This window comes from Ovis canadensis, chromosome 3, assembly GCF_042477335.2.
Source record: "Ovis canadensis isolate MfBH-ARS-UI-01 breed Bighorn chromosome 3, ARS-UI_OviCan_v2, whole genome shotgun sequence".
In the NCBI taxonomy this organism is placed as follows: Eukaryota; Metazoa; Chordata; class Mammalia; order Artiodactyla; family Bovidae; genus Ovis; species Ovis canadensis.
In genome coordinates, this window is record NC_091247.1 from 4684815 (window position 1) to 4699246 (window position 14432).

The following is a 14432-nucleotide window of genomic DNA, read 5'->3' on the forward strand; positions in this document are numbered from 1 at the left end:
CACTAGCTGTAAGCTGTTGCTGGTCTGAGGAGCTTCCCAGATGGCTCAGTGGTAAAGAGTCTGCCTGCCAGTGCAGGAGATGCAGGAGACACGAGTTCGATCCCTGAGTCAGAAAGATCCCCTGGCGAAGGGAATGGCAACCCACTCTGGTATTCTTGCCTGGGAAATCCCATGGACGGAGGAGCCTGATGGGCTGTAGCCAAGGGTCGGACACAACCGAGCAACTGAGCACGCACGCGGCTGGTCTGCAGACGTGGATCCAGAAGATGCTCAGACAACAGACCCAGTCAGCCGAGAAGACAAACGGCAGTTTTCTGAGTTTAAGGGCTCCCAGAGGGACCACAGGGGCCCAAGGGTGGACTCAGGGTGGTCTGGGGCGCCTGTGAGATTTGCAACTGTGTGTGTGTGCATTGTTCTAGGAAGAGCACCCTGATTCTCAAAGGGGCTGTGACCCCTCCAGAGTAGGAGGCCCTGCCCTGGGGTTTGGGGGCTGAGGTATGGTGGGGTCCTGCCTTTGTCCACCCGCTCTGGATTCCACGTGCCTGGGATGTTACTGCTCTCTCCACGCCTCCCCGTCTTCCTCCCTCTAAGTATCAAAGTCCCAAAAGCCAGAAGCAGACTCTGGGGATGCAGTGTGACCTGGAAAGTAGATACACAGATCCCCTCTGGGGAAGGCAGGGAATTTACATCCCAAAGTGGGGCAAGACCCGAGGGCACCCAGCCTCTGGAAGTCAATCCAGTGTGGAGCCCAGACCCAGCATGATGCTGGCCCCAGAGCCGTTGGCCAGGGATTCTCGATCGTGCCTGGGGCGGGGACAGGGGGTGTGCCTGTGGCCTGCTGGCTTCTCCTTCCGCTGTCACCTGCCTTTGCCAGCTCTAGATGCCCCAGCCGGAGGGGACAAGTCAAGGACCTGCAGTCCCCCGAACGGGCATCATGAGTTTTCTGTGGGCTCAGGTAGAGGGGGCACTGCTGCAGCTGATGAAGGGGCCCAAGGTTACCCAAGGCTCCATCTCTCTTTTACCTCCTTTTCACCTTTTGCCTGACCACAGATTTCTGCTACAGCTGAGGGGCAATGCCTGGGTCGTGTTTCACTTCCTTTTATTTCCCTGGTTAACACTTGGAGTCGGACGAACAACTTAGGCAGCAGAAGGAGCTGGAATGAGGGACTGAGGAGGTCCAAACAGTCCCAAAACCCCCAGGACAAACTGCTGCGAGAGAAGGGTGTCTGGTCTTTGAAGATGGGGCTGGGGCCCTTTAATAGGAGGGGGCAGCTCTGAAAGCCCCAGGCGTAGATCTGAGGGGCCCATAAACTTGGATTTAATTCCTTCCTACCCATGAGACCTTGAGAGGTGAGGTGGCCCATCCAGGGCTGCACCTTGGGACCGTGGGTCCCCGCAGACAGCCGGTCAGACTTTCAACAAGGCAGCATGGGACAGTGGCCAGGGCCCCAGAGACAGGTCCTGGCCTTGTCATTGCTGTGCAAACTTGGGTAAGTCTCTGCACCTCTCTGAGCCTCCCTCTCCTCGTTTGCAATATACCCACCCCAGTGTTGTGGACAGACACAAATGCTACGCACAGTGCTTTGCAGGGTGCCTGGAGCATAGGGAGGTCTCGGGAAATAGCAGACTAATCCTGCAATATGGGGCTGCTGCCGCTGCTGCTGCTAAGTCACTTCAGTCATGACCCCATAGACAGCAATATGGGCAGACAGAAAAAACACTAGCAGGTGGTGAGACACAAGACCCACGAGTGTGTCCCCGGCTCTTGGTTCCTGAAGCTCCCCCTGAGGGCTGGGCCACACACACCCTGCTCCTGATGGTGGAAAGCGGCCACCGAGGCTGACTTGGCGGTGATCCCTGACATTCTGCCCAGCAGCCTGCCTCCCGCCCTGGCCTGGCCCGCCTGCCACAAACATCCCCTTCCGGTCCACCCTCCATGGCGCTGCCACAGCAAGAGCCATGGCTTGTGGGCGGGTCGGGGCAGGGGCCTTGAGAAGCCCCGAGGCCTGTGAGAGCCGACTCTGAGCAAGACTGGGTCATGGGAGGCTGCACCCGGGCAGAGAGCTCACACCTTCACAGGCCAGAGAGCAAACTCTGACCTTAAGGCCACACCCGCCCTGAAGGTGCCGCTCAGGCACTTCTTGGGAGGCCAGCCACCAAATGCTGCCACAGCAAAGACCCAGCACCAAGAAAGGCCAAGAAAAAAGAAAACTCGATGACAAACAAAAAACCCCACAGGGCACATTCCAGAGAGTGAAAGATGATCTGTAGAGTGGGGGAAATATTAGCAAATCACACACCTGATAAGGATTTAGTATCTGGAATATATTAAAAAACACATACAACTCAGCAACCAAGAGACAGCCCAGTGAAAAACTGGGCAAAAAGACTTGAATACACGTTTCTCCAAAGAAGATGTACAGATGGCCCGGGAGAACACGATACCAGCATCATTAGCAGAGAAACGCAAATCAAAACCCTAATGCAACACCAGCTCACACCAACCGGGTTAGCCATCATAATACAAACGAAAACTGGAAAGTTACAAGTGTTGGCAGGGACACAGAGAAATTGGGCCCCTTGTAACAGTGCTGGTAAGAATGTAAAATGGTGCAACTGTTCTGGAAGACCGTTTGGCAGTTGCTCAAAAACGTAAATCTAAAATTGCGTGCGTTAGTCCCTCAGGCGTGTCTGACTCTTTGTGGCCCCGTGGACTGTGGCTCGCCAGACTCCTCTGTTTATGGAATTCTCCAGGCAAGAATACTAGAGTGGGTTGCCCTTCCCTTCTCCAGGGGATCTTCCCAACCCAGGGATCAGACTCAGGTCTCTGGCATTGCAGGCAGAGACCATTGGAGCTACCCAGGAAGCCCAATATGACCCAGCAATTCCCCTCCTAGGTGTAGCCCCAAGAGAAATGGAACCACATGTCCACACAAAAACTTGTACATAAAGCTTCATGACAATATTATTCACAACAGCCCAAAAGTGGAAACAATCCACATGCCCACCAACTAACGAAGGGATAAACAAAACGTGGGAGAGCACGCGATGGAATATTACTCAGCTAGAAAAAAGAACACGGTACTGGTACAGGTGAAGCTCCAGAACATGATGCTGAGTGAAGGAAGCCAGATTAAAAAGTCACACCTGGTCTGATTCCATTTAAAGGACGTGTCTGGAATGGGCAAAGGCATGATGTAGGAAGCAGACTAATGATTGCCAAGGGCTGGGGACAGAGGGATGGGGAGCGGCTGCTGATAGAGATGGGATTTCCTTTCAGAAGATGATGAGAATCTCTTGGAAACAGAGATGTTGGTTGTGCAATGTTGTGAGCGTGCTAAATACCACTGAACTGAATATTTAAAACCGGCTAAAAAGGCAGATTCTATGTTATATATATTTTACCCCAGCTTTAAAAAATGGATGGTTAATTTCAAGTTATGTGACTATCATCGCAATTTTTTTTTAATTAAAAAATATTCTTAAAGTGCCTCCATCACAAGAAAATAAAATTGTAACTGTGACTATGTGGTGATAGACAGAAACTAGAGTGGTAATTCTTTTGTAATAGCTTTTTGTTTTTTTGGCCACATGTGGGATCTTAGTTCCCCAACCAGGGATCAAACCCACGCCCCGTGCATGGGAAGGGCAGAGTCTTAACCACTGGACCACTAGGGAAGTCCCTCTTTTGCAATGCGTACCTATGTCAAATCATTCTGTTGTGCACCTAAAACTAACACCACGTTCTATGTCAATTACACCTCAATTAATTTTTTTAAAAAGAATTTAGAAGCCGACACCAAAGGGAAATGATGTGATGTGCAATTATATCTTTAGCACTCAGCTTTGTTTCTCTTTGTTTTGATTTTCCTTTAATAGAATACTATAATAAAGGGATTTGAATTTGGAAATAAAAAATCCCAGTGCTGCGCTGAGCACAGGAAATGTATTCAGAGCCCCTCTATCTGCACTGGAGCCCCTCGTTTTGTCAGTTTTTGACCAAGTCTGAACTCCGGCATAGATTTTCCCCAAACTCTGAGAAGGCATCTATGATCACACAGCCACGCTGGATGAAGTGGTTAACCTAGCGAAACCTCGTTGCACAGCTGGGGACACCTGGCTAAGGGGCTGTCCTTGCCACGAGGAGACTGGCGGGGTCCAGCACCACCCAGCCCCCAGCCCCCTTCACTCTACCTGCTCTGACACACCGCTCCCTGGCCCCCGTCGCCCTGCCAGCAGTTGGTGTGTGCTTGGGGAATTAGAAACACATTTTCATATATTTAAGCAAATCTGCTGTGATGATTAAAAAAAAAAAAAAATCAGAACCTGCAAAGCAAAGCCGAACAGAACCATGCATCGTCTGCCGTTTCCCACTTTCTCCAACACTCTGGTTCCCTCCAGGAAGGAGCCAGGCCTCCTCAGGGGCCCGGTGGGCCCTGGCCAGGCCTGAGGCAGGAGAGCCTGGGGTCTGGGCTGTGGATTAGGAGCACAGCCTGGACCCCCTTTCTGGGGTGGTGATGGCTGGCTGGTGAGGGGAAGGGGCTGCAGCTTGGCACCTGCTTCTCTGAGCCTGCCAAGCTCTGGTCCAGCCCCAGGACTTGCATGCCCTGTGGGCCTCCTCAGGTCTCTGCCTGCCTAGTGCTCCTTTCCTCCTCCTCTCCTCCCCCGACACCCTCGGTCTAATCCCTCTGACACTGGGGAGTGGTTAGGAGCCAGGCGGAGAAGGCTGAATCCCAGCTCCACCAACAGTGGGCCTTGGGGAGCCTCGGTCTATTTCTCCATCCGGGGCACAGTGACAGCCCCGCCCACAGGCTTACAGGGCAGGGGCATTGATGAAACCAACCGGCCAAGTGGCCTGTCCCCTCCGCTGTCATCCACTCTTCTGAATGCTTCCAACCCCTCAAGGTCACAGACCACCCTGGTGCCCAGCCCCCTGCCTCTGAACTCCCACGGCACACTAGCCAAAGCTCGTTGCACAGCTGGGGAAACCTGGCTAAGGGGCTGTCCTTGCGGGGGTCCTGCCCCATCCTTCACTCTCTCTGCTCTGACATACCGCTCCCTGGCCCCACCAGCAGTTGGTGTGTGCTCCACAGCACACTTACACACTGGGCTCCCGGGCTCCTCTTCTGTTAACGTCTACTTTTACTCCTTGTGTCTCTCAAGCCAAGTTCTAGACTGGGGTGAAAAAAATTATCCCTTCTCACCCAGACAACCAGCCTTTGAGACCGTGTTTTGTGTCACCCCAGTTTTCAGATGAGAACACCGAGGCTCAGAGCATGAAGGACTTATCCAAAGTCCCACAGCCCAGAAAGGGATGAGCATGAGCCCCCACTTGTCCCATCCCGAACCTCAACTTCTCACCCACAGCTGGGGTCGCCTGCCTGTCCATCAATCCACCCCTGCTTCGTCGTCACACATGGAACTTGAGGCAGTTTGTGTTAAACACTCATTGAAACAGAAAAATGAATATATATGAAAAGTCAGGGCCAGGGGATGTAGAGAGGCAGATGAGCCTGGGGAAGGTGGGGTGCATAGACTGGAAAGTTCTCGAAGCTCTAAGTCTGACACTCTTTGGAGCGATGTCTCCTCCAAGCCCTTTCCCTTTCCCTAGGCACTCCAGCGGCTCTGCCCCCCACCCTCCTCGGGGTGTCTGGACCCAAACTCCTTCCGTTGAAAAAGTAGGAGGCCAGGATTTCATCCACGGGGCCCTCGCAGGCAGGGCTGTCCCCATCCTGTCACTCGTCTGCTCCCCAGGAAGGAGGCTTCGCCAAGCAACAAGATGTCATGCATGGAACTATTCTTGTCCCAGGCTGGGACCTGCCTCGGGCATTTCAAGAGACTGAGCGGCTTTTAACTAAGGGCTAGATGAAGCTCAGTTTCCAAAATTGCTTCCTGTTTGAGGACAGAGCTGTGCAGACCTCCTGCTACCAGCTAACTGAAAACCTCACAGAATAGGGGTGCAAACTGGGGAGAAGTAGAGGTTTTGGGTGCCTCCTCTGTCCTGATCGAAACCCTAGTTCTTCCCATAAGACTCAGCCCTAATCTCTCCTCCTCCGAGAAGACTTCCTGGACTACACTGTCCTTCCACCCACCCACTCATTGGTTCAGTAAATGCTTGCTGAGCACTGACTGAACCAAAATGGAGGGATGCGAAGACGAACAAGGCAGCCATGCCCCCGAGGAGCTCCCAGCCCAGGAGGGAGGCAAACATCAGGCATAGAGTAATGAACGTGGATTGAGCATCCATATGTGTATTCTATCAACAGTCCTATTTAAGGAAATGAGACTCAGGGAGGTTAAGCCTCAGGCCAAAGGTCACACAGCAGGGGATTCCAACCTCTACGTCTCTGCCTCTAGAGCCTGAGCTCTTAACTAGGAGGCCACATCTGTGAGCTTAAGTGACAAGGATGCAGCCAGATGAGGTCTTTTAACCCTCCTGGGCTAGGGAGTCACGAAAAGCCTCCTGGAGAAGGTGGGTTCCAGCATGAACCTTTTTCAAAAGGTTCAAAAGCTCCTTTTTCAAAAGGAGCCTGGGTTATCTAGGTAAGCACAAAAGGGTCAGACATGAAGGAAACAAAGAAGACATTCCAGGTAGAGAAGGCGGGAAAACTCTGCGGGAAGCTGGAGCTGGGAGGGATGGGCGGGGCAGGGGGGTCAGGGTGGGTGGAGGGGAGGCGGGATGTGCCTTCATCCTTTGCAAGCTCCTTACACTAGGTCTCCATCTCACCCACTCAGTGTTAGTCGGGTACCACCCTGAACACCTGCCCTGTTTCTCTTGTTGTCTACTTGGATTTGCAAGAGTTATCTCACTTCTCCCCGACAGCTGCGCCCGGCATGAGGTCAGCCCTGGAAACTGGACAGGAGGGGTGTGATGTGGAGAAGGGGGGAGGCTGGAGAAGGGTGTTCCCCTGTCCTCTGTGGGTTTGGGGTCAGAACACAGGGGGAGAGGGGGCCCAGGCCAGTGAGCTGGGTGCTGGTAAGCTGGTGAGCTCAGTGCCACTGGATGGAAACATTTCAAGAACGTCACGTTCTGGCAGGAGGCGGGGCATCTGCGACCTTGATTGCACGTGGTATTCAATGTCACAGTGGGGAGGGGCTTGAGGTCTCCAGGACCCACCTGCCACCTGAGTTATCACCCCAGCAGACTCCCTAGGGGAGGGATGGAGGGCCATTGGCTCTTCATCTGGGTAAACTGAGGCACAGAGAAGGCAAAGCAGCTTCTGAGAAACACGTGTGCTCTGGGTTTTCCTGTATGTCAAGACCCTGGCATCTCTGTGTGCTGAAGTCTCCTTAGATGAAATGTTTAACATTCACCTATTCCACCATGGAAAAGTCCAGATGCTCAAGACTGGATCAACAGCACTATCAAAGCCTCACACTAGAAGAGAACTGGCATTCTCTAAGCACTTGCTGATATTCTGAGGGAACCACTTCCTTCTCCCAGCAAGCTGGAGAGGTGGGCAAGGCAGCCCTCATCACATCCCATTACCGGTGGGGAAACGGAGTCTCAGAGACTTGTCGCAGACCACTCAGCCCATAAGCAGCAAAGCCAGGATGCAAGCTCAGGTCTTTGGATTCCAAGCTTGAAGCTTTTGTCTGGATATCATAACATCTTTCCGGAACCTTCCACCAGGTCTCCAACATTCAGGAGTCTGAGCTCCTAGCTTCACCCCTCACTCTGGGATCCCCGCTCCTCCTGCTGTCTGCCTTCCTCCTTCAGCAGTAGTGACACCCCCTTACTCTGCAAAGGTCCCATGGGAAGCACAGGTCTCTTGCCTGCCCATCATCAATAATAAGTATCACCCATCGTTGACGGATTATGTAGAGCAGTGTTTCTCAGAGCATACCCTGTGTGCATCTGAATTACCTGAATTTCCTGTTAAAATGCAGCTTCTGGCTCTGAGGGTCTGGCAGGGGGTTGCCCAGGACCCAGTATTTCTAACAAGGTGCATCTCGGGAGGCAAGTGGGCAGCCAGCTGTAGGGCCATTTTCAACATCACCTGCCTGGTCTGTGCCCCCAGCCCTCTTTGCTCACCATCTCTCTCCTGAGGCTCAAGGCACAAGGACAAGGTCTCCCCCTTCCTTTCGTGGCTGTGCAAGTGCCTGGTGGGCAACCTCTCTTTCAGGGCGCCGTGGGACTGCTCCCCATCCTCAAGGGGCCCTGCAAGAGGCTGAGAAGCCTTTGCCTCCTTCTCTCTGGCTCTGCAGACTCAGCAGCCTGGCCCCCTCCGGCCAGGCACTGGGAGTCAGAGGTGGGAGGCCGCCCGCCATCTCCTGCGGCCCTCATTGAAATTTTGCCCTTGCCCGAGAATCTTTGGTTGAGAGCTCAGCCCTATTAATTCTCATTGTGCATTTAGAGCCAATAGGTTTTTATTTATTCATTTATCTTGGTCTTCCTCCTCCCTCCCCTTCCTCACCGGGCTGGAATTTACAATTCAGGTCTCAGGCGGCCTTGCGGAAGGACAACCAGTCCAAGGCCAGGATAGTCTGCACACTGAAGCCTGCGAGGGGCAGTCACCCCCCTCCCCCATCCCCCCCAACGGGCAGTCACCCCCCTCCCCCACCCCCACCCCACGCCCCCAGCCCCTGGCGCACCCTCAGGACACTTCAGGGCTCACGCTCTGACCTGGATGGATGTTGCAACAGGCCCAGCACTCACCGCAGGAGGGATGCCAGGAAACAGGGACCCACTGGGCAATCCTGAGGCTGAAGTGGGGCTAAGGGCCGCCTGGGTACCACTAGGGCGCCCCCTGGTGGCTGGTTAAAACCACCGGCCAAGGCTAGAGGAATTAACGACTACCTGAGTACATATCCAACCGCCTGCGCCCCTGAGCCCAAGATACAGGGCGGGACGCCCTCAAGGCTGGGGTGGGGCAAAGAAGCAAAGGCCCGGACACCGCAGAGAGCATAAGAGCCGCAATAACCAGCAAACGACGGCTACCACACCGTGAGCACCTACTGTGTGCTGGTACTCGCATGGCTGGGCTGTGTCCTTTCCCAGCACTGTGACACGCCTTCAGCAGCAGCATCTCTACTTCACCGAAGCTCAGAGAGGGAAGGCTGGGCCACGTGGAGCGTAAGCACAGGCCCTGCCTGGCTGCGCACAAGTTCCTGGCCTGCCCTCGAGACTGAATGACCTTGGCGGGATTTAGCCAACACTTTCTAATCCCTAAAATGGGATTAGAACGGTCACCACCTTGGAGCATCCAAGAGGTGATTTAATGAGACACACACAGAACCTCTCGCCTGGAGAATCCAGGGATGGGGGAGCCTGGTGGGCTCCTGTCTCCGGGGTCGCACAGAGTCAGACATGACTGAAGCGACTTAGCAGCAGCAGCAGCAGCAGCAGCAGCACAGAACCTGCTCGGGGAAGCTGCGGTAAACAGCGGCGTGGTGGTTTGAATTCATCTGGATGTGACCCCCCTCTTCCCTGTAGAAGCAGCCTGGGCGGTGTCCCCACACCCGTGGGCTGCATGTTCGTGATCAAAGGCAGAGGTGGATGGCAGCCCATCATGAAACATTTAAGTCCATCAGGTTGGTGTTGGGACACCGAGGACCCACCAAGCAGAGGAAGGTAGAGATGCTGTTTTTCTACTGCCGCGCTCCTCACCATCTTCCCAGGAGAGGACAGGAAGGTGGCAGAAGCTCCTTCCACAGCCCAGGGCTCCAGGACCCAGGTTGGGCGGCATCAGGACTATGGTGGGGTGACCACCCCACCCTGGCAGCTGCGCTGGGCTCTGTGTGAGAATGGGGGCAGCCTTGGCCAGGAGAGGGCCTCGGACTCCCACCTCATGGTCATCCCCACTCCTCAGGCCTTGACCAGAAGCTGGTCCAGTGATTTAAGATTTCGCCACCCACCCCATGCCCCTGCCCTCGGCACATTAAAATCGCGATGAATATTTAAAAGAAGAAATACACTCAAGACTCTAACACAAGAGGCGGCAGCTGGCTCTGTTCTGGGAGTCGAGTGGAGAAGTCCTCGCATGAGCTGGGGCGGGCACTCAGCCTGAGATGCGGCTCAGAGCTGGGCTCCCCCAGCGCTGACCTTGGCCCTGACCTTCAGGGGCCAGCCCCGTTGCCCACCCCTGAGCCAGCGAAGCCCTGGGGTCCTCAGTGAAGTGGGACCAGGCGGCCCCTGGCTCCTGGCCCTGTGCGGCCTTCTCCTTTACTGTCCCCCTCTCTCTCCCGCCGGGGATGGCCAGCCTGCCCACTGCCCACAGTGACAGCCTCCTGACCACGGACCGTCCCAGTGGGAACCCCCCTCCCCAGGCTGACTGCTCCGGGATAGGATCCACACACCCCATGGGACTGAGCCATCCTTAGGAGCCCGGTGGGGACACCCGCTCAGTCCATCCATAAACCCAGAGCGCTGGAGGCTCCCCCAGGACACATGGAGGCAGCAACCACCCAAGGATGACACTGAGCGCTTCCTGTGGCTTCAGCAGCCTGGCTTCCCTGTCCAGCCTCCTGCCTGACCCAGGGCCTGCAGGGCTCTGCCCAGTGGAAGGCATCTTTTGGGAGGCAGATCAGCTCAGTGACTCTGGAGCCAGACGCTCGCATCAGAGCTTTACCACTTCCTGGGCTGTGACTTTGGGCCTCAGTTTCTCCATCTGTACAATGTGAATGCCAACAGCTACCATTTAGGAGCACTTCTTCTGTGCCAGACCCTAGTCTGAGCATTTTATTTTATTTATTTACTTTAAAATATATACTTATTTTCTTGGCTGCATCAGGACTTGGTTGTGACACGTGGGATCTTTCCTTGCAGCACACAGGCCCTCTAGTTGTGGCACCCAGTCTCCAGAGTGCTCAGGCTTCAGTAGTTGCAGCACTCAGCCTCAGTTATTCCATGGCCTGTGGGATCTTAGTTCCCTGGCTAGGGATCAAACCCATGTCCCCTGCATAGCAAGGTGGATTCTTAACCACTGGACCACCAGGGCAGTCCCTAGTCTGAGCATGTTAGGGTGAACTAAACTCGTTAGGGTGACCTGAGTGTGTGCTCTGGGTACACACTTTAAAGGACAGCAGCTCAGAGATGCCACTGGTCCAGAGCTCACTCCTTGAAACTTTGTGTGACGCAGAATCAACCCAGCTGAGCTGAGTGAGGACTCGAAGGAATGACTCGTAGTGAGCTTTCAAGCCCCACACTTGGGGACTGGCGTAAATGACCCCCACGGTTATGACTGTCGCTGTTATCAGAGCACTGATGTGCCCTGTGGCTCTGACTCCATCTTCAACTAGAGACAAGTGACACCCACTGGAACGCCTCCCTTCCCCTGGCTTAGCCAGTGACTGCGGTCACTGCACATCGGCCACCCTGATCTGACCCCTTTCTTCCTCCCTTACGAATCCCCTCTGCACTTCCACCAAACCTTCCCCTGCAAAGGGCGCTTGGCCTCTCCTCACCTGGCAAATGGTTTCCTGGATTGGATTGGGTGGACCAGGAGGTGGCCCCCTGAAGGGATGAACAGGGGGAAGGCAGAGTGCAATCTTGCAAATAGCACCTTGCTTGCTCGCCCAGATGCTGACTTCCTACAAGGGAGGCGGGGCTTATCTGCAAGGCTGGGCAACTATGACTACAGTGGTGGTTTGGTGGTTTTCCCAGAGGAGAGGATCCAGTGATCACCAGGCCAAGAATTTCCCCACCCCAAAGAACGGCATCACGTGACCCCAGCATCCTCAGGGCAGCCTTTGCTCTGGCGCATTTCCAAGGTGGGACAGAGACGGTCCCAGTCCTATAGGTGGGAAAGTCAGCCTGGCGTCCGGGTCCTCCCGCTGTGTTTGCCCATCCCAAGGGTCTGGCCCAGACCCCCACCCCCACCCACTTGGCCTGAGGGAAGGCCACAGCAGGGGGCCGACTTACGTGGGAACAGAATCTCTCCGGAGGGTCTCCGCATGTGATGCCAGAGGGCTCCACCTTCACCTTGACATAGTCCTTCAGGCGCATCACCTTGGGCTGGCAGGCATAGAACTCCCAGGTGGGGCCTTCGTCCGTGGTCACCCAGGATTTGCAGATGTCGTAGTCCCCGGAGGCCAGCGGCAGGCAGTGCAGGAGGACCAGCAGGCGCAGCATGGCGGCGCAGTCCCCAGGGGCGCGGCCCGCAGGGGGCCCAGTGAGGCGGCAGCTGGCTCAGGCGGGGCGCACAGCCTCAGCATGGAAGAGCCACATCTACCGGGCGACGGAGGCCAGATGTCCCAGGGACTCGGCCAGCTTGCAAACAGCGAGGAAACTTGGTTTTTCCAAGAGGCCGATACGGAAAACCAAGAGCCGGTGTTTCTCAGAGTGTTGATGGGCAGATCAAGAAGTTGCCCACAACTTGGCGTCCTCCTCACCTTGGCATCACCCCTCTCCCAGAGGTGAATCTGATCAAATCAGGCAAACGCTCCAATTGTGACCGTGGATGGAAATGGGAGATGGAGAGAGTCCGCAGGGATCTGGCATGAGGCCGGATCGGATTGCTTTTAATTTTTGTCCTTCCAATCAATCCAGCTCTTTTAAGGGCCCTTTCATGTGTGATGTGTGCTCAACACAACTGCACAACAACCCTCTGGCCTGCATTGTAAAGATAAAACAAAATCAGGCGGCGTACCTGTTAGCTGCACACACGTCCCCCTACGGGACTGGACTTGGCATTTTGGCCAGTGAAAGAGATTTCTTTTCATATGGGCTGAAAGCGACAACAATCACAGCTGGACCGAAGCACGAAAAGCAGCGACTGAGGTGTTAACTGGGGAGCACCTTATTGGGCTCTGCTTTGGTGGGGACAGGCGCTAATGGGGGCAGCTGACCTTGGCTGGTAGCCATCGGCAACTTATCAGGAAGTTTCTGAGACTTCAGCTCCCAGTCCATCCAGGTACCCGGGGTCTGGCTTGTCTTTCATTGTAGGGAGGGAGGAGAGAGAGCTCATTAGCAACAACACCTGCAACAAATTAAATAGAGAAAGAGGGGGATAAAGACGTAGAAGAACAAAAGCTCTCTGGCAAAACGTGCAGAACACGAAGCTGCATTAGCAAGGTCTCTGGAGAAAACTGGGTTATTTTCATTAATACCGGAGAAGCACATTTGGAGACGGGGTAGATTATTCAAGAAGGCGATGCGCTTTCTCCTTATTTCTGGGGGTCCTGAGGTCAGCAGAAGCGTCCCTGTTTGGGGTCAATGACTTTCTAAAAAGCCCCAGGAGCCGAGACGGAATGGTGGCTTTAAAATACTGCCACTGACAAGTCAAAATGTCAAAACCGTTGAAGGCAGAGATGAGGCTGTAATTATAGGTGTCGATGAGGCTGTGTGGACAGGCTCAGATAGAGAACGGTCCACGCATGGCCAAAAGTTACACACCAGGTGCTAATAACTGTCTCCAAAATTCTGAAATGGTGAATTTAATTTTCAACTGTAAGGAACTAGGGATGTTGAATACTTTGACGGAAGTGACGATGGTGTGTCCTATTAGATTTTTCCGATCGAGGCCAAAATTTCGCAGTCATCCTTAGAGGGTATGTTTATAAACAGGTCACCATTATGATTATTGCTTTACTATTTTAAGCTACTTGTAATTATTTAAAAGCCCTAAATAGATATAACTAACGACTCCAGTAATGTGATGTGTTCCCAGACATTTGATATATCCCCAGGAGAATCTGGTCCCCCAGTGAGGGATCCTGGCCAGAAATATTTAGCCAATAAATAGGGTAAAGGTTACTGCAGTGAGTCACACCAGAGCCATGTGTGTTATTAATTCTGGTAATTATGTCTCTGATTGTTGCACCTAAATTCCCAAACTATTGCAGCAGCCATGCTACCTTCACCGCTCACCTGACTCTTCAGCCATTGTATCTAGAAGGTCCTGAAGAGACAACTACGTTTCCATGCTCCTCCATTCTCCATCCAGACACAAACCCACTCCTGCCCCAAATGACAAACTAGAGGGCTGGGGACACTGTCCAAATGGGGTCTGGCCGCTCAGCTCCTCCCCAGGCGGAGTCCCCAGCCTAGGTCCCAACGCTCCAGGCTGGGGGCATCATAAATCTGCATTAAGGCAGCCCCTGCCCCTCTCTCTGGCTGAAGGGCTCTTGATGGAGATGAATGAGGAGCCAGGGGGACACATTTTCACATCTCACCTCTGGCTGTTTCGAGAGAAACGGTGTTACAGAGTCCTCCTGGCCTTGAATGTGCTCCTTGCTAGAAAACTCTCAGAAAGAATCCGCCTGGAGACTATTTTTACAACCTGAGAAAATGTAGTAAAAATAAAATAGCGCCGGCCGGCAAAGGTTTGGATGCCTCTATCTGAGCTTTGTGCTGCCCAGAAAACAGCATGTCCCTAATTAATTCTTCCAGCCGCAGGCTCCCAACTGTTCACTCCCAGGTGGGGCGCTCCTGATACGGGACACCAGGGCGCCAGGCTTCTCGGCTCCCAGGAAGGACCCACCCAGCCTGG

General features: G+C 54.1%; 1 protein-coding gene across 7 annotated transcripts in view; it reads right to left on the bottom strand.

Annotated features, from left to right (window-relative positions):
- NTNG2 (netrin G2) overlaps positions 1-14432 on the bottom strand; it is a 70893-nt gene that overhangs the window by 53672 nt on the left and 2789 nt on the right. For 4 of the 7 annotated variants that reach the window (XM_069580001.1, XM_069580003.1, XM_069579998.1 and 1 more), the window contains exons 2-3: positions 12790-12920; positions 11864-12553 (exon numbers count right to left, since the gene is read on the bottom strand). In XM_069580001.1, the coding sequence (XP_069436102.1) occupies positions 11864-12073 (210 nt within the window). In that variant the 5' untranslated portion in view covers positions 12074-12553; positions 12790-12920. Of the gene's footprint in view, positions 1-11863; positions 12921-14432 lie in introns of all 7 variants that reach the window. The other 3 variants (XM_069580004.1, XM_069580002.1, XM_069579999.1) reach the window with 1 other exon arrangement.